This window comes from Oryzias latipes, chromosome 8 (genome assembly GCF_002234675.1).
Source record: "Oryzias latipes chromosome 8, ASM223467v1".
Taxonomy (NCBI): domain Eukaryota; kingdom Metazoa; phylum Chordata; class Actinopteri; order Beloniformes; family Adrianichthyidae; genus Oryzias; species Oryzias latipes.
In genome coordinates, this window is record NC_019866.2 from 9,486,498 (window position 1) to 9,507,071 (window position 20,574).

Sequence of the window (20,574 nt, forward strand, 5' to 3'; positions counted from 1 at the left end):
AGTAATTAAGACAGTTGATTTATTGTCCTTTAGGTATTTGGATCTCACTCCACAAAAAAAAAAACACAGGAGCAAATTTGTGGTGCTTTCGTAGAGACTTAACTGTGAATTCTTCCCCTTTGGAGGGTTCACACAGCGAATCAGCTTCCTCCATCTAACCGTGTCTTCTTCATCCTCTCCTCTAACATCAGCTACCCTTAATGACTTTGTTCTCTGCATCCATAAACCTCCTCTTTGGTCTTCCTTCCTCTAGAGCTCTTGCCTGGCAGGTCTCGTCTCAGCATCCTTCTACCAAAATATTTCCTGTCTCTCCTCTGGACATGTCGGAACCAGGTCAGTCTGGCCTCTCTGACTTTATCCCCAAAACCTCTAACATGTGCTGTCCCTCTAATATATTCATTCCTGATCCCATCCATCCTGGTCATTCCCAAAGAGAACCTCAGCATCTTCATCTCTACTACCTCCAGCTCTGCTTCCTGTCTTTTCCTCAGTGCCACTGTCTCTTGGTAAAGAAAAAACACGGGAGCAAATTTGTGGTGGTTTTGTAGAAACTTAACTGTGAATTCTTCCCCTTTGGAGGGTTCACACCTGTCAGGTGCAGCAATTACACAAAGTATGTCTTGGCCTTTTTTTTAACCGGTATTTGTGTGGGATTGCAGGTTCAGCTTTCCAAAACGATGTTAGCTGCAGCTATTCTTCCTTGTTTAAAAATGAAAATCTAAAGCACAGATGTTTGACTATATCATCAATGCAGACTCTGAAGACCTTAGTTAGAAGACCCCCACCCAGCACCACTGAATTTGCAGCTTCGGTGGGATTTAGAGCTCTTGGAAGCGTATCTGGGTGAATTTGGTCCTAATTATCCCGTATTTGAAGTCAGACACTAATCAAGAATGTTGGGTTCAATCAAAATGTGTTAGGGGGAGGGGATGGGGGTGTGAAGGCAAATTTTTCCACAGAGTTTAATCACTCTGTGCCCCAGGAAACACTTCAGTGTGATATGAAGGCCATCTTAAATGCAAGTTAAAAGCACAACATTCAGCCTTTTGTAACAGCATCAAAACTGCTCTTTGATAGAATAAATAGTAATAAATGTCCAAACTGTGAGAGACGGTCCCAAACCAAGGTCCTTCCTCCACCATACTTCACTGGCGCAGGGTGGAGGGTAGTCAGGTCTTGGTTACATTCCTCCAGGATCCATGAAACCCAAACTTACCTGTCTGACCAAGAGCCAAATAGAAAGGGGAGATTCGGCATTCCTTGGATCACATTTCCACTCAGCAGGATTTTACCATGCCCAGGGACTGCACAGTCTTTTGTGGTGTTGCACTGACTGATGAATGTGGGAACATTATTGAAAAGGTGGAATATTATCAGCATTTATGAAGAACAAGTGGTGCTTTTTGATAAGTGTAAAAAGTTGTAAAAAAAATAAAAATAACACACCAACATTTGATGGTTTTGTGTGTCAGAAAACTCAAGTCAGTTTTAACTGTAAACCTTATAATCTTCCATTTTCAAAAGATAAGCTCAGATTTTGTATTTTCACCTATACAATTAAAAAATCTAGGGAATTTTATATTTTTCTAGCCCCTTTTGGTGATGGATTTGAAAAACTGTTCAACACTATGAAAAACTGAAATATTTTCAAAAAGTTTGGTCAAAATGGGAAAGTAGGTGGAGTTTGTGTGTAGAGGTGGTGTGAGGCTGGATCAGAAAAAAATAAATAAAAGAGTAAAGGACAGTTGTGAATAAGTTTTAGTACTTTTGTTCTATTTTTATTAATTTGTATGGATGTCCCAAAAATGAAATGACAATCTTGCGGAAGCGATTTCCAGAGAGCAGCAGAGAGGACAGGCTGTTGGAAGGCCGGGTTAAACAGGAATGGTTTGGACTCCATGAATCCTCCATTGTTTAAGTTAGAAAATTGGTGTGGACCTCAGACGGCATGAAATTGTTCTGCCTCTTCTTTTCTTTACGTCTTCTCCATTCAGGGGTTGCCGCAGCGAATCAGCTTCCTCCATCTAACTCTGTCTTCTTCCTCCTCTAACATCAGCTACCCTTAATGTCTTCATTCTCTGCATCCATAAACCTCCTCTTTGGTCTTCCTTCCTCTAGAGCTCTTGCCTGGCAGGTCTCGTCTCAGCATCCTTCTACCAAAATATTTCCCGTCTCTCCTCTGGACATGTCAGAACCAGGTCAGTCTGGCCTCTCTGACTTTATCCCCAAAACCTCTAACATGTGCTGTCCCTCTGATGTATTCATTCCTGATCCCATCCATCCTGGTCACTCCCAAAGAGAACCTCAGCATCTTCATCTCTACTACCTCCAGCTCTGCTTCCCGTCTTTTCCTCAGTGCCACTGTCTCTAGGCCAAACTACATGGCTGGTCTTCTCATCAAAACCGCCTATTCCAACCTGCCTGCACTCGCTTCTTCACTTCTTTTCCACACTCTCCATTACTCTGGACTGTTGACCCCAAATACTTCAAACCTCCACCTCTCCAGCTTCTCTACTCTCACTACAAATCACAATATCGTCTGCAAACATCATAGTCCATGGGGATTCCTTTCTAACCTCATCTGTCAGCATGTCCATCACCATTGCAAATGGAATTGTTTTGCCTAAACATTGAAAATATGTTGTTTAACAATTAGACGTCTGGTCTCACTTTTTCCACTGGCTTATAGGACAAAAATAAAGTAGTTGAGCTATTGTTTATAAACTTTGGTTATTCCTTGAATTTGTCCTGTTCCATAGACTTGTCATTGACCTTGCAGAAGAAGACGGGTCAGGTAAGGGTATGTCGATGAAGATTCCTGCAGGTGACGTATTGAGGTTGAATAATTTTTTTTTTTTTTAATATTTCACCATTCATCCAACCAAGACTGAGAAGATACTTGTATAAATGGCTAAATGTTTCACACAAAAAAAAAAGACTTCAAGTCCAAATGCAATGACTGAACGATGCTAAAGGGTTTGGAAATGTGAACACAATTTTGGTCTAAGCACCAAACCTCTTGCTAACAAGATCGAGTTTTTGACAAATTCTGATTGGCCACAAAAATCCTCCTAAACATCTGGACACAGTTGTGCTCAAAACAAGAGTGGAACGCCAAAGTACTGTAGGAAAGCACAGACATTCAACACGGGTCTGGCATGTCCTGCTATCCACACATCATATCAAGTCTTTTGGCTCATTTGTTATCAATATTATCTGTAAACTATGTACAGTGATGATTAATGCTGATATTTCTTCATAAGAGTTCACAGTTTTCTAAAATACAACTGTTTTCTCAAAAGTTTTTATTGCCAGTTTTTTAAACCACAAATCACATTAATTTTTTTTGATGAACTGAAGTATGAGCCTTAGGCTCTCTCTGTCTTAGACGTCAATAAAATAACAGACTTGCTTCCAATGTTAAAGTATTATCATGAATAAACACAAAAATACTGTCAACCAAACAAAAGACTGTTTACTTCTCTTAATGTTTGACTCAATCAAGAAAGTTTGCTAAAGTTTTTAATCTGAAATGAAAACTACATGCAGGATTTTGCGTACAGGTGTACCGTTGAGTACACAGTGCATGAATGTGGGTGCATTTAGGGGGGGGTGTCGCTGTCTGGCTGGACCTGCTCTTGTGCTGTGCCGGGATAAACACAGCACTGCAATATTCAAATGAGGCAGCCAGCCACTGGAAACATTCACAGGGATGGTCGGCGGGACGGCGAGAACGCCACAGAGCAGCACCTGCCGCTCCCTCTCGTCCAGCCATGAGCAGCATTTAGCCTGCAACAACCTAACGGACTAAACACAGCACAGACATGTCAGTCTTAACAAGTAAAACTTTATTGGAATGATACATTTTGCAAAATATTATTTTGTTTATATTTTTTATACATAATCATTGTGTTCTAAGGGTATCTGTCAAGTTCTCCAGTGGGTAAGATAGTTAAGACTGTTGAAGGCAAGGATTTACAATATTGTTTCCCAAAAGGTACAATAGACTACACAAGCACTGTACCCAGGTCATGAGGGGAAAAAAAAGGTTAATGTTCTGTTTTTGCCTTTTTCTATTTTTTATTTTTATTTTTTGAAAATACAAATAGAAAACATGAACGCAAAACATCTCGAGATGTAAAAAGTGTTATGATTGAATAAAGTGTGTGGAAATGCCGTAGAAGGCAGACAGGAGACAAACTCTGTTGCAGAAAGCGGTTCATACTGTAAACGATGATGGAAACAAACTTTTATCAGACCGACGTCGGGTTTGTACGTGAATCAGAGAAACAGAGAGCGGCGGGATGTTTCAGTGGATCAAGCGGGGCTGCCTTCTACCCACCCAGTGATTTATGTGAGAACAAACGTGAAAAGTTGTCACATGTGCTCTTTTGCAAAGTAGGTTACCTTTGAAAGAATCCTCACACATGAATGAAAGAGTCCATACCCTAAAGGTGTGACATGTGCTTCATTATCTCAGACACCATGAGTTGGTTGGTGATCCGCTGCACCGTTCCAGTGTGAAGCTCATATCGATTCAAGTTGGTAAACAGCAGAGACGCCGTCGGATCTGCAAACGTCTGGAAGCGGTCTCGGGTCAAACGGGAGCCACTGCTCTGCTTTAACATGCGAGGAAAACCAAACCCACTAAAGAAACATTTGTAACACAAAGGAAACACATCTGCATTTCAAGACATTCAAAAATCTATCTCGTGTTTGATCAGAACTACGTTAAGACACTGCCAAAAAATAATTACTGGAGCCAACTGAAATCTTTGAGTCAAAAACATTCTTCAAATGTAATGTTACGAGACGCCGACAAAAAGATCGATGCACATCAAACAATTCACAAAAGCTTTTCAGTGAGGTGGACAAAGTCTAGCACCTAGGGCCGTTTGAAGGTTGGAAGGTGAAAGCTTTTATTCTTTAAACCAGACCAATACGTTTTTGTCAGCAAACCAGCAATAAGACCTGGTCTGCGATTGTCTTGTGCCCACAGAAAATCAGTTGGAGAAATAGACCACAATTTTAGACTTTTTTTTTTTTTTTTTTTTTTTTAAAGTATGTTGCACAAAAAGCAGAAAAAATGGACCCCCCCCCCCCAAACTCCCAGAATTTGCTTTCACTTGAAATAAGCAAAAATTAAAAAACAGGGAGAACACTGTCAAGGTCAGAAAACTTCTAGAACCATTTCATTTTTTTTGTTTTTTTGCCCAACAAGGTGAAGAATGGACAAATCTGGATCAACCATAATTGGGCCTCCTTCCGTGTTCACTTGAGGATTTTGGCCTCATCCTCAAGTACCTCAGCTCAGGTCAGGCACAATGCTCTGCCATCGGTCCTCAATGGTGATTAAAGTACAAAAATAACATGCACGTGTTTTGCTACTGCTTCGTGTATTAAAAGCCCCCTCCATCTTAATCACATACAAACAACTGCAGTGTTTTCAGCCTGCAAATTTGGCAGAATTTGTTTATCAGTTTATGAAATATTAAGTCAATTTCACAGCTATGAGAATCTTGAAAAAGATGGAAAATTCATGTCCTCTATATATATATATATATATATATACACATATATATATATATATACACACACATATATATATATATATATACACACACATGTATATATATATATATACACACATGTATAAATGTACTATGAATTAAATAAAGAAGTCCGGAGTGTGACCACTATGTTAGCAGCTGCAAAACCACAGCTTATAAACCCACCCATGACCACTAAATAACATACAAGCACAGAGATTGACATAAAAAAGGACAAAATGATCACCAACAGGATTTTTAAAATGCTCTAATAAATTCAGCTAAGAGAAAGTTTTTCAATGCAGACCGCCTGTTAACGTCCCATAGGTCCCCAGAGGAGCAAGACAAAGATGATAAATCGTTTTCGTCGCCACTGCTTGGGACTCAGCCAGCAGAGGGCATCGGCCACCCGACGACTGCACCCTGATAAGCAGACAAAGGCAGACTGTTCTCAACCAAGCGGCCACATGAGCCGATGCCACGACAGCCAAAAACTCGACGCGTTTGACACCTTTTTCCAACCAGTTGGCATTGTGATAGGCACATCTGTTGGACTTGGTATTGCTTGGACAGATTTGGGGTGGAGATGAACGGGTTACTAGGCGGACGGGATACAGCAAGCACTCCACAATCACCAGAAAAAGCTCGTCGAGTGAACCCAGCCAAAAATAAAGATAAAAATAAAAATGCGCCGAACAGATTAAGTACCTTTGCAGAAATAAACCTGGACTCAACCTTCAGAAACTAAAAATGTGTCATGAAGTCGTCAGAATTCTAGCTGAACAGCCACAACATGTGGCTGTTTGTTGAGCCCCTGTCAGAAGCACAAGAGGGGTTAAAGAAAAAAAAGAACAGGAAACCTTTGAGAAACAATCATAGAAGGCAACACTGCTGGTGCTGTGGACCTTTTGTCACTTTGCCTACCTTTTCATTTGGGAGTGGGGGGAATTTTACATTGTTTTCCTCATCACAAAAGAGCACGTTTTAAGTCCACCCTAGTGCTTCATGAAGTCAGATCCCCTATAGTATCTAAATCGCGGTCGCTCCCTCTGTGTGCTACTCGTGGTTCGAATTTAGAACTCTGCAAACTCCTTTGCACACTTCTCTGAGAAGGAGACTCGGATTTCCTCTTCCTCGTAGTCATCAAAGTTGCTTGTGTCTCCGGGGCCTTTGCACTTGGGAATAAAGGGAGCTTCCACCTGGAACATACAGACGGTAACAATTCTCTGTGGTGTTCATGAAACGAGTTCCCAAAAACCAAATGCATAAAAAAAAAAAAAGTTGAGTGTATTTGGAAATCAAAGCTAAAATTTCAAGGAGCAAAACCCTCTTCGATGATTCTGTGGAATCATTTATTTTTTGGAAACCAGCTCATAAATTTTAAAACCAGCTGGTAATATAGGCATTTCATTTCACAGAGTGAATTTGATCATCAGTCAAAAGCCAAATTGAAGTGTCTGCATTCACTTGAATCTATTTTACCTGAGAAAGTGGTTCAAGGAGATCTTTTCCTTTAGATTTCTGTCAGTTTCAGTAACACATCTGGGTGCACTTCAGTCATCTTTACATGACTCCCTTTCTAGCAGCTACGTTTCTATCTTGACATGTTTACAGGTACATTGACAGCTGCAGCCATGTACCTCCACACGCCAACAACGGCAGCATTACATCTTTGTTTTGACCAGAATCACCTTTCCTGTGTCCTTGCAGGAGATCTCCATTTGTACAGATCACTACTTGTAAGTGTTGGCCTCACCTTCCTCTGGTAGATGGCAATCCAATCAGTAGTGGCAAACCATTTGTGACCCTTGATATCATTGACTCCATTCCTGAGGTTGCCAAAACGCTTCGTCAGGTCCACTTGCAGCAAATTTCTCAAGAGATCCTTCAGGTCTGAGCTGAAGTGTGAGGGAAAGCGGACCTACAAAAAAAACATTGAAATCGATCTGAGTGGCTGGTTTTCCTTTGATATGATCACTGCTTGGAGTGCAGAGCCCCGTTCTGCAGCCGAAGATATTACTGCATTGTGTCCTGTAGTGTGCAGATATGTAGGCACCATCAATACTTGAATTAGCGTGCAGAAGTAAGGGAAAAAGAATATGTTTCAATATTCATTCGCAACATTTCAACATTTTCTATTTATACAGCATTTTTTATTTATTTACGTTACATAGCTGATTGATGTGGGAGAAGCCGCATCGGATCACGTCTGGAAAATGTTCATTAAAAGTGTCAATCTGAGTTTTTATGCTGTTACATTTGTATAGGTAATGCGGTGTCTTCATTTACCATCTTCTTGTCATCCATCTACTAGAACTGGAGACAGCAGAGGATGGAAAACCACCGGAGAACATTTTCAGGATTTGTTGTTACTTGGTCCATAGCGACAGAGATGTTTATGTTTCGTTTAATGCTGACTTTTGATTATTTAAAGAGACAAATATCCTATTTTTTTTCCTTTCAAGATTTTTAAAAATACATATTTTCACTTTCATCCATCAACTACATGCATATAGCAACCATTCATGCCTATTTTTTATATCAAACAGTTATCGCTGATCCTGACTCGTGGGTCAATTCGGATCTCCACATATGTAACGATCCACAGCTCTAATGCAATTGAATTATTTTTTGCATAAATATGAACTGTTGATAATGTTCAAGATCCTACAGAGTGCATCCACAGGAACCCTTGAAATAACGTTCTGTGGGGCTCACCTTCCCCGATACAATCTTTTCATAAATCTGGATGGGTTGGTCTGCGAAGAAGGGAGGGTACCCAGCAGCCATCTCGTATATCAGAACTCCCAGAGCCCACCAGTCCACTGCTTTATTGTAGCCCTGGAAAAAAATAATATAATAAAAATCTGTGTATGTGTGTGTGTGTGTGTGTGTGTGGGGGGGGGGGTATACTTTATAAGTTATTTATAAAGCAGACTGCTTCCCGTGATTTGAGCTCAACACCTACTTTACTGAGGATGATCTCTGGCGCCAGGTACTCTGGAGTGCCACAGAGTGTCCAGGTTCGGCCTTTCACCCTTTTTGCAAATCCAAAATCTGTGACCTAAGGAATGTAAACTTTTTTTTTAGCTCGGGAAAACTAACGGCACACTCCATAAAACATTTGCAAAGAAGTCGTTTATGGTGTCTAAATAAAGCGTGCTGTAATCTTTACCTGTATGTAACCCTGCTGGTCAATGAGCAGGTTCTCTGGCTTTAGATCTCTGTAGATTAGGTCCAGTGAGTGCAGGTATTCAAAGGTCAGTACAATCTGGGCAGCGTAGAAGCGGGCGTGTGGTTCACTGTAACACACAAGATCAACGTTTACAGCCAGTTGGCGCTACAGAAAAACAATGAGCAAAGGCAAATACCTGAATCTACCGATCCTCCTCAGGTGGGAAAACATCTCTCCCCCAGGCACATACTCCATCACCATATACAGATTACTGGTATCCTGCAGGGGCACAAGACAGACCGCACTATGGCACATTAATAATCACATCCATAAAAAACAAGATGAATGTATTGTGATGGATTAAAAAAAAACAAAGAAACAAACCTTAAAAGAGTGTTCCAGCTGCACCAGAAAAGGAAAGCTGACTGCTTGCAGGATACGTTTCTCATTCAATGTGTGTTCTATCTGCTTCAGCTTCACTACCTATGAGGACAGAACAGGCACGCTTCATCAAAACGTGTTACCAAAGTTTCAGAACAAGAGGTTAAAAAAAAGACGACAGGAAATCGAATTAAAAAGACAAACTGGTATTTAAGCCTTTTATTGGCCTTATAAGTTAAACCACAACTTGTAAACGCTGTAGGATATTTTGATTTACGTTTATTGCCATATTTATCCCCCAACTTGCAATGCAAATAGACTATGTGTTATTCAGACAACATTCAACTGTGACAAGTTGTAGTAAATCCTCCACACCAAACAGTCACATTTATTGAAAAAAATGCATATATTGTTAATACTGTACCTTCTGTTTGTCAAGAATTTTCATAGCAAAATGCTGGCCCGTTTCTTTGTGTTTCACCAACATGACTCGGCCAAAAGAACCGGTGCCCAAAGTCTTCAAACGCTCAAAATGATCCAATGCTGCAGTTTGCTGTAGGAACAAATGTATTTGTCAGATGTTTGTAGACCCACTGTAGCCACTTCATCTTAATGGTTTTATCCAAAATTATCATCAATAAATTGATGTTTTATCCTAATTTCGGTAAAACATTAATACATTGATAAAGTATTTTTTAGAGATGCTCCCCTGCACTTATGTTCAGTTTTACAACTGACCAGCAGAGGGCACTCTGCTACTGATAACCTCTTTTACTCCATTTAAGCACGGTCTCTATTTTTGTGCGTCACAGTGCAAGAACATGCCAAAATGAAGGGGAAAAAAAGATCATAAAAAACATTTAATACAACTACCATTTCCACATCAATACAATTAAATTAGAAAGTGCTACAAAAACATCAAGAGAATGACAAAACCCAGTGAACAGAAGAGGCCACTCTCCCACCTGTGCTGGATTCTCCCATTTTTTCAGGAAATCTTCTTTGGCTTTGGCAAGAAACTCCTTCACTGCAAACAGAAACATATTGTGTGTAAAAATGGCCGCTTAAATTGAAATCCCTTTATAAATGTGCCCGGCAATTTGAGTTACGGAAAAACCTATTGGAAGTCCAGCAATCAGATGACTTTAGATCGGTTCACTTCGGCATGAAAACAATCAGAAATTTTTTTCAAGTAACATCAGACTACATAAAAACAGTAATGCTGGAAAAACGAATGCAACACTATTCTATTAGTGGCTACTAAAGTTCACAAGTAAAACAGTGAGGATGTGGTCAGAAAACTTAAAAAGGCACAAAGAATGTCTTTGAAGGTCCCTGGACATTTTAGAAAATCCAACACAGAACTCCATTCCAAAATGAGCCTCTTTGCAAAGACATTCCCAACATGTCTGTCAAACAGGTTTGGGCCCAAAATCATACCGAAGCGGAAATTGGGGACAGTCGATGTTCCACTTTGAAATATCTTTACTTTCAATCAGGAAATCAGCATTAAAAGAACCAACAGTCTGTGCCCTCTGACTAACCACAACATAGGAAACAGGCCTAAAGACCCACTCCGGGGAAAATTGTGTTTTTGACATGTTGTTGTGGCATTTTTTATTATGATGAAGGCATATATTTAGAAAAAAAAGCTCAAAATTGCTATGGATCAGTGGCAAATAGAAACAAAAAATGAAGCTTAAAGGCCCGTTCACACCGGGACGAATTTCGCCGGCGATTTTCGGCGACGTTTAATGCCTCGTGACTAAACAAAGGGCACCAATGTGAGTGTGCACACCGACGCGAAAAAACGCCACGCATCAAAGCGTCAAAAAAAACAAAAAACGCCTCGGGTTCGTTTTTTTTTTTATTCGACCAATGAGAACGGCGCTTTTGCACACGTGTCTGGAGCTTCTGAAGTTACAGTAAAACACAACTTGGGGGCGCTCAAACACAAAACTGCCTTGCTGAGCACACTTACCAGCGAAGAAGATAGACGCCAAGTAGCGTCTACACTGCCGCGAAGAAATAATGACGGACATTCTAAAATATCCCCGAACCAAGCACCAGTTGGAGCTACTGGTGCTTGAAATATTCATGTTTTCTTTGTTTGATTCTGACAAGCGTGTAAATACTTGCTCTCTTCTTCTGAGTGAAAAGCGACTTTGAGAAGCGTAAAGTTGCGCAGCGCCACCTTGTGTACAGGAGTATTTCTGTTTAAATTAAGCGCCATCTAATGTCAGGGAATGAAATTGCACGTTCACTCGGCTCATCGTCAGCGAAAATCGCCTGGGTGTGAACACAAAAAAAGTGGCGAAAAACGCTGGCGAATAACGCCTGGCGAATATTCGTCCCGGTGTGTACGGGCCTTAAAACTGTGTTTCTGAGTATTTCCTTATTCAAATCGTTCTATCTCAGGAGCAGACAAAACGATGCTGTTAGAAAAACTTGTAGGTGTGACGTGGAAGGTACTACGGCAAGCCACTACATCACTGCTCTGCTTTATGCATCCACTTGTAGTCGATTCGGTCATATACATCTCCATTTTCCTCATCTGAGCTGAAATCTTGCTGAGAATGTACGGTTGGGTAGCAAGAATATTGCTCGCCATTTTTGTTCAATGTTAGGGTTGGGTTGTGAGGGGCTGTAAGCTAGCGAGAGATCATGTTAAACAGATGGATGTTGGGAAGTAGAGGCAGGCTTACACTGAGCCAATGGTCTCGCCCACTACCAAGATGCAAATTTCTAATGAACTCTTGCTGCTCTGAAGAAACCATGTCCTAGAAAATGACAGTTTTTTTTCCTATTTTGTCTAAAAAAGGTAAAGTCATAATTAAATGACCACTGAGAACGCTTTTATAAAAGATCAAAAGATGATCGGAGTGGGACTTTAAGTTAAAGACAGATGAATGCCCTAGGGTGATTAAAAAATTTACACGTAATTAACAGGAAAAATTACTTTGCTGGAAGTGCCAAACACACACAAAATATTTGCAATAAATGCCAATAGACAAACTGACAGATTATTTAGAAGTGAGTACATTCAGCCAAATGGAGAAGTTCATTTGACCCCTTATCTTTATAGAAGCTAATCACATCGCTGTGGGAACATGCAGATTGCCAGCCCTTCCTCATACCTCTTTACCAAATATGCAGTGCAGTGGAGCTGACAGAAAGCAGTTTAGTCTGTTAGTTAGTTTGACAGAACACTGATAAAGTTTAATATACATTTCTTCAACTGAGTTACTTCGTTAAAGGTTCAGATAGTTGATGATCATGAAGTGATGTGCTGTAAAAAAAAAAAAAACACAAAGACTTTATAAGTTAATGAATTTGGATTTTGTTTGTCACAAATAATCAATGCCAACCCACAGCCTAGAGCCGAGTTTAGATAAAACCCCTCAGATGTCAATAGCTAAAGTGCACAGCGAATTATTTATCAGTTCAATGGTATAAATATTTACACGACACAGACACTTGGATGTTTAAATTTGAAAACTCAAGTAATGTTATCACCGGCAGAACAAACAAACCAAACATGAAGGTCTCATGCAGTCGGTCTGCAGCTCACACTCTAGAAACTGTACATAAGCCTAATCCTTATTTAGCTGATCTAATTTCCTGCAAACTCTCTGCAGACTTGCAGCTCCAACAATAGGATGGGAGAAAGCCAGCAAAAGCGGCACAGACCAAAGTTCACATAAACATCGCCGCAGCACTCCTGCTCCCACAGAAAGCTATGAAAGCTGGGTAGCCACAAAGGAAAAATCCTTTTTCCGTGGAAGTTACTAGACTTCCAGTTCCAAGCAGAGAGACAAAAATAGAAAGACATGCAGCTGTGTTAAGGAAAATCGTAGATCCTTGCTGCTTTAGAATTCTCAAATGACCGTCACTTCAACAGACAATCCTTTCAGTTTCAATTCCTTACCATCTGGGAGGACTATGGGCATCTCTGGCGTTGCTGCATCTGCTGAGCGTGACCCTGATTCACTTGAGCGCGAGGATGACTCCCTCTTCCCTGCATGCCTTCTGGAGCTCTTTCTGTCACACATCAGCCTTGAAAGGTCTCCCTGTACTTCTTCCTTTGCCTCCTCTTCACAGCCACTTACTCATGACCTATCCTTCTGTGAAGCACCTTGAATAAATCAGTGCTGCACACACATCTACAAAAAGCAGTCAAGTGTCTTGGCTGCCAGGAGGTGTGGAGTTATCCTGGTAACTGTGGCTTTTGTTAGAAACCCAGCAGAAAAAGCAGAAGCCTTCCCCAGCGTGCAGCCAAAGCGCCGAGTGCAGGACAGCTCGCACCGATCAACTGGACCCTCGCTTGGTTTGTATCAATATTTATTCTGAACAAAAAGTGCTCTCTGCCGTTCCCTCTCATGTCAAACACACACACAGAAACGTATGCGCACACACACAGGCTATATATTGATCCAAACAGGGGCATACGCAGCCAGGGGAGGGGCAAAAACCAGTTGGTATATTTAACCAACCCAGAGACAAAGTCCTATGGAAAACTAGGCCTGAGTGAAGACCCCCGAGATGAACCACACAGATCTAGATGCAACGTTCCGTAATTAGCAGAACCAATCAGATGTCAGATCTTAGAGGAGAAACTTCTACAAATGATCTGGGTGCTTTCAAAAACATTAAAGCGGCAAACTCTGGAGACACGAGCGAAACAGGAACAGCCACAGTGAAACTTTTTCCCCTTCCCACCCAAATGCACTACAGTCTGTGTGGAGCCAGAGCAGAATTGATCTAAAAAAAATTTAAAAAATATAAATAGAAAAAAAAAAAAAAAATCAAAAAAAAAAAAAAATCAATCCTTTCTCCCTCCCCTAGGCCACACTGCCCTACTCTGACGCAGAAAAACAGAGAGGTTATATTAGGGTGAGCTGACCGACATTAAATCACAAAGCGCGGCAAATCAGGTCTCCGTCGAAACTGGGCCTTGTTCCGAAACGAATAAAGACCAATTAAACACATAAAAAAACCAGTAACGCAGAAACGTATGCAACTTAAACATTTATTTGGAAATCTGAAAAGCAGAATCAATTTTCATCAGCACTTGAATACAGCCAGAGGACATGTACTTGCAAATCCACCAATGGAAAACTGTTTTATAATCTACGAGGCTGAAGCTTAGCAGCAGGACACAGACAAGCTTTACATTCATTTTACATTCTCAAACACTTTTTTTTTTTTTTCTTTTGCAGGGCTACTTCCCTAGAATCCATTACTTTCACTGGTTAGATATGAGGAAGATTCATTTCCCCAATTATCCCCAAAGTGAAGTCTTATCATACACACCGATCAGCTCCATGCTGATTGGACTGCAGGATTTTTCCGCTATATTTCTAAATGTAGAGAGCAAGATTTTACTGCAGGTGGGGATTAGCTACTCCTTTTAATGGCATTACGTAAAACCACTGTGACCGAGAGTCAGATCGATAAGAAAGCATTCCCTTAGTTGTAATCAGCAGGACGTGAAATGAACCTTTTGATTATCCAGTTAAGGGGACTGGAAGAGAAATACATCCATCAAACTAGAAAAGTCTTGTATCAAATAAACGAATGCGTTAAAGAATTGGAACAAAGGTAAGTCCGCACATTTGCAATGGTTCTATTTAATTCTCCACTCTCATTCACCAGCTCTACACGCCGTGTTCATACTGCACATACTAAAAGCACAAGCATTTAAAAAAATACTTAAAATTAAAGAAAAATCTTTCATAACGTACCTAATAAATCATCCTGATCAATCCCTAGGCACTGTCTCTATTCAATTTGGTTCATACCTCAATTTCTGGGTCATGGGTACAAAAAATAAAAAAATAAAATTCTGTAAAATAGTTTTTAGAATTTGCAGCCACGCAAATAAAAAAAGGAGAAAAAAACTTTCATTTGGCCCACAGTAAGCCTGGTGTAATGTAATAAAACAAATCTTTCTTAAATTAAGCCCAATACGTGTTAGACACTTTCAAGGTAAACTTACTGGTATGCAGTGTACATGTAACAATAAACTTTCTCTAAGATTTGGTTAAACTGTAAGATACGGTTTGGTTTTAAACCAATAATTGTGGCATCGATATTTATTCCTATGTGTCCATAATCAACATCTGTTTACTCTCTTACATGTCAAACAAACCCCAAAAACAGTAACCAAGGAGACCTACAATAAACTAAAACACTTTTTGTATAAGCAGAAGGATAAAAAACAGATTCTAAAAACTATCACAGACATAAAATAGCAAAAATAATGAACAGAGGAGACGTCAGCATTAGGCATTTAATTTATATGGTCAATTATTAAAAAGGACAAACTGTCAACTGTTTGGTGACTGCTCACAGTAAATAAAATAAAATATCTAGAGACAACTGGAGCACCATTTTTTAGAAAAATAGAATTTATGTAAACACATTTGTTTAAAAATGTCCAATTTTAACATTTTTTTCTTTAAATTATAAGGCTAGAAATGCTTTAAAACAGCAGACTGTCAGATTTTTGATCTGCAGTATAACTAAACCCTTTTGACATTGTGATAATGGTTTGCTTCTATTTTCCTCTATTCTTTAAGGTAAAATGCATAGAAGAGAATTTTTAATGTGAATCGTCTTTCATAAGATTTCTTCTGTTTCCCAAGGTATAAATAAAGTTTTTTAGGCTTCTCAGATTTGGCTGAATGGGTAGACACCTCAGATCATTCATAATCTCAGCAAATTTGTAACAAAAGCTTGTTTAACTATCAGCAGTAAACTAGTTACTAAATAAACCAGCTGAGAGCAGACAGAGAACAGGAAACACTCAGATATTCATAGAAAAATGTTACGCTTGTTTAGAAAGTCACTTTTTGGTCCATTTTTTTAAGTAAGTTAACATCAGTCATTTTAGTCCATTATTGCAAGTAGCAGTACATTAAAAACCAGATAGTGTTCTATGTTATGGTCGGAGTTAGAACACATATTCACAAAGCTCAGTTACCTTGGAGAACTCAGTATAAATGGGGGAAAAAAGAAAAGAAAAACCAATTCAGTGTTGGATACAAAAGAATAGGATGATGGGAGGAGTCCAAAACCAGCAATGATCAAAATGCCTGACCCTATTGCTGACTTTTAGTGAGTTTTTGCAAGATAAAAAAGGAAAGGAGCATAGTATATGAAATGAAAACATGAAATGTGTGTTAATGTTGGTTGCTTTTTGCTTTTCTGCAGGGTTTGGTGCGTGCAAGTTTTGAAACTTTATAAGTTTTTGAATCTGATTTGCCAAAAAGGCTAAACCAGTTTAAGAGAGTTTAGTTCATCTTGACTTCCTTTCTTGGGCATGTCTGCCTTTTCATTTATCTTCATTTTCATCAAATGGCACCATATTACAAGGCCACATAAATATGTATAACAATACATACTGAGCTTTTCTGTGAGGTCAACCGATGGGAGTCACTTACTTCAGCAGTGAGACATTCCTTTGCTTTTTTTTTCTAAAAATTAGCACAATGTGCAACAGTATAAAATATCACATGAAGTTAATCTACTTGTATACGTCTGCATACCTGGCCTTTAATAGGACAATTTTACCCATGCCAACAAAGAAAGAAATAATAAATTCATCTTAGTCAGTCTAAGTGATAAACAAAATGCACTACAGCTTCACCTATACCAATGTCTCCAACACTGGAGAGAAAACTCACTCAAGCTGAAAGCCACTAGCTCCTCCTGCGGTTGATAATGTTTTCCCTCTCCACTGCTTAAGTCCCCAAGGCAGGGTCCAGTTCGGTGAAACAACTTTCCAGCCAGTTTGTGAATAACAGACATCCTACAAGGCTGAAAGAAGCCAGCAAAAACTCCTTAGAACACTTCAGGACTCCCCGACATCCAAGTATTTTAACCAATTTAAGCACACATGCAAAAAAAAATTAAAATATAAAATTGTTGTTGTTGAGCTTCAACTCCCAACTGGCTGAATATGCTTTGTTGAAGTAGCAAAGGAAATGGCTGACTGTGCAGAGCCTGGGCTGGACCTTCCTCGCTCCTTCACTTCCTGCTGCAGCTCAGACTTTCTGTACAGCCTTCTTTTTCCTGTGGGCCACACTAGCACTACAGTTTGTCTCCTGAAAATTGTTCAGTCCATCCATGTACATTTTACTAACAAACAGAAAATGCCTGTGTTGTCTTTCTCAATGTGCCATATGCAAAAAACAAAAACAAAAAAGCCCCAGATACAGTAGCTGCCTGTAATCATTAATAATCATCACAATGCAACCATTTAATCATATTATTTGTTCTTTATACACGCCTTGCCGCGCTTGACCTTTTCCTTCATTCAATCACATGAAGCTTTTCAAAAAGAAAAAAAAATCTAGATCAAAACATACAGAAGGTATAATAACCAAGTACTACTTCCTAATGATACAATGGTACACAGTTTTCTTGGGAGAAACTAGTTTGAATAAAAAAACTATCATCTTTTTGTGCTGCTACCACTTTGTAAAGGTTACATGTATAAAATTATTCTTTTTAAGTAATACAAAAAAGCTTGTTTAAAATTGATCCCCCCCCCATGTTCATTTCTTAAGCCACCAATGAGTTCATCTTCAGAGACTGGAGGCCATTCTTTCACACCTACTCTCCACCAGTAACAAGAAGCTGATGTTCATTTCACAGATACCTGCTCAAACTCTGCACACAAAAAAGGAGAGGGGAAAAAGGGTACAAATAAAGGCATAAACCACTGTCATTCAGTGTTTTTTGAAGCTAGCGACACAAAAAAGAAAAAAAAAAGACTTTGAGGAACAGAAAAGGAGAGATAAGTTCAAGTTCTACCACCAAGTAACCGTCAGACCTGTTGAGACATGAAATCTATAAAAGAATTTGTGTGATTAGAAAGCGCGCCAAAATAACGCAGAAACCAAAACATCATACCACAATCCAAAGAAATTCAAGAAGACATGAGAAAGTAATTGACACGCAGTCATATTTTTAAAAAAAAAGTGATTTCTGAGGCTTTGGGAGAAAACTGAGTAGTTCTGACTCTTTCCAGGAATGGCTGACCTTTAAGCAATATTTAAGACCACAATGAGGATTTGTTCAGTCAGTCATAAAAGAATAAACTAAAATCATCCAAGGACATTAGACCTCACCTACCTTAAAGATGCTTTTATAATTCAACAATATGATTGAACTAATAAGACATCCATCGGAGGGGTTTCAGGACAATACAGTCTTTGAGCAAAATAGATCAAACACAAGGACTTCTCACATATTTGCAAAAACCTATTTTTCCCAAAAGATAGTGTGGGTACAAAGAAAAAGTGAACTCTCTGGAAGGCATGCATCTCACAACACTTCCTAAAAAGCAAGAATAGCAGAGCAAAAGTTGAGCATAGTGGGGGTAAAGTGATAACAAGGAGCCGCTTCACTATGTGTTTCAGTAAACTAATTCTACCAAACTCCTTCATACAAATTCTAAAACTCCTGCACAGCTATGTGGAAGATTCAGTTGGATTTGCCCCTGGCTTCAACGCTGTCGTTTCTCCCAAACATGCCCGGACCAAAGGGTAATTACTTTTTATGAAAAAGTCAGGCAGGTTTTTGGAAGCAAACGCTTCTTCAAAGCCTTGTACATGCATGTGCCCTTGTGCCGAAAGTTGCTCATCACATGTTGCTCAAGAGACTTCTACTCGAAGTTTTAGCCCGGAGAAGATCACCCTGGTCTGTCATATGATGCCTCTTTCAAAGATAATAACCAGTTCATCTCCGTTTAATGTGAAGCTCAGTGCTGAATTCCACTAAGATTCAGATCATTACTTAAAAAAAAAAAACTAACAAAAAACACTCATTTGTATATCATCTAAACCTTAAATAACACTATGTACAAAAAGAAAGTTTTGTCCTTTAGTAATAAAGTCATTTGACAAAAGGAGACAAGAAAACAATTCCACACAACCATCCAACAACATTGCAACCTTTCATAACCTTGTTAAAGTCGAGAACATCTCCAAGAAAGAAACCACGAGAAAACCTATGACTGTTGTATAACTAAGACTAGCTATCGTCATCTCCACTGGTATCTCTGAATACAACCTAAGGCTTTCAATCACGAGCTTTCCCACAAAAGGAAAAGAATAGCATCTTCAAGTTCAACGGTCTGGCTGACGGACGGTTTGACAATTCAGCCCAAGTTTTTGAGTAGCTTCCATGAAATTCTTCACGTGCAATTTCTAGTTTCTAGCTACTTTTGTTTTTGTTTTTGTAGAACAGATTAGAACATGTAAATGCTTTAAGCAGTTTATTCACTCTTGGAACACTGAGGACGTGTTCCGTTGAGCCTAAACTTGCTTCCACAATTGGGAACAGGAAATAACAGCTTATGAACGATTATGCATATTGCAAAACTAATTCTTGCTCTGCATGATGATACGGGTGCAGGATACTCACCACTCTCCACTTCATTGCCCTTCTTTGCGGTGGGCGTGTTGCCCATGGTGGCAGGCCGTCGGTGATGTCCCTGGACTAGGAATGAGTTTACTTCTGAAGTCGTTGATTGAGTTGTGCTACACTGTGCTAACGCAGCCGCTTGACACACAGTACTACAGCCAAACGAGCAGCTACTAGCTAACAGCTGTCATTATTCTTAAACGAGTATTAATTTATTTACCACACTAAGTCCCAAATATGCAAAGCACTCTGGTCAAGCGACTGAAGTCCAAGTCTGCAGCGAAATCGGGCGTTTCGGGTTAACAAGGTTGGCACGTTAGCTAGCACTGATAGCAAGCGGTATTCCTTAAATAACTGTAGCTCCCGAGCTCCAAACAAGAGCAGGCAAACTCCAAAGTCACTTGACTGTCCTTTTCAAAAATGATACATTTCTCTCAAAAAATCCAAGTCGACAAAAGATGGCCCCGTATTTCCAAGTGACAAGCTAACATTAGCTTTTAGCGTCTTTTCTGTCGAATCCTGGCCTTAGCTAACCAGGTGCTATTTCTGTGTGGGTAGGCCTTGTCAAGCTGAGAAATGGACAGCCAGATGGATATCAGCGTAACTTTGTTTTCCCTCCGCCGGTTACCGAAAACAAGAGACCTCCATTCGTTTCAAAGCCAGTCGTCAAATGCAACTGTTTCCTTGGACGACAGGCAAATAGGCGAGTATCCTAATCAACAGACCCCTTCCATTAATCTTCAGTCCGCAAGGGAAACTCCAGTCATCCATCCCCTTGATCCCACCTTTGCTCAAACATGATTGGCTACTTCAACGACCACCTACGTGACAGATGTCGCGTTCTCTAATCTGATTGGACAAACGTCAACACAACCAAATATCACATTGATGCGATTCGTCCGTTAAAACGCTTCAACACCGCCTCTCAGTTATCAGTAGACAATACGCCCAAAAAAAAACTAGTCTTGTTTATATTGACAGGGTGCCTGAAATGTCGCGAAGATTCAAATCGACAATCCTTAAATCGTTCTTTTT

General features: G+C 39.7%; 1 protein-coding gene across 3 annotated transcripts; it reads right to left on the reverse strand.

Annotated features, from left to right (window-relative positions):
- Positions 1–3,827: 3,827 nt before the first annotated feature.
- Positions 3,828–20,319, reverse strand: LOC101163742 (cAMP-dependent protein kinase catalytic subunit alpha). Of its 3 annotated transcripts, none has more exons than XM_004071383.4 (10): positions 19,540–20,319; positions 10,071–10,132; positions 9,530–9,658; positions 9,109–9,207; positions 8,921–9,003; positions 8,725–8,851; positions 8,518–8,613; positions 8,268–8,390; positions 7,306–7,470; positions 3,828–6,748 (listed from the first exon to the last, which is right to left on the reverse strand). In XM_004071383.4, exons 1-10 carry the CDS (start codon positions 19,583–19,585, stop codon positions 6,623–6,625), a joined length of 1,056 nt encoding a protein of 351 aa, XP_004071431.1. In that variant the 5' UTR covers positions 19,586–20,319; the 3' UTR covers positions 3,828–6,622. The 3 variants fall into 3 exon arrangements, with proteins under 3 accessions (XP_004071431.1, XP_011476412.1, XP_011476411.1); XM_011478110.3 differs by lacking the exon at positions 19,540–20,319 and adding an exon at positions 16,794–17,074; XM_011478109.3 differs by lacking the exon at positions 19,540–20,319 and adding an exon at positions 13,034–13,424.
- Positions 20,320–20,574: the final 255 nt, after the last annotated feature.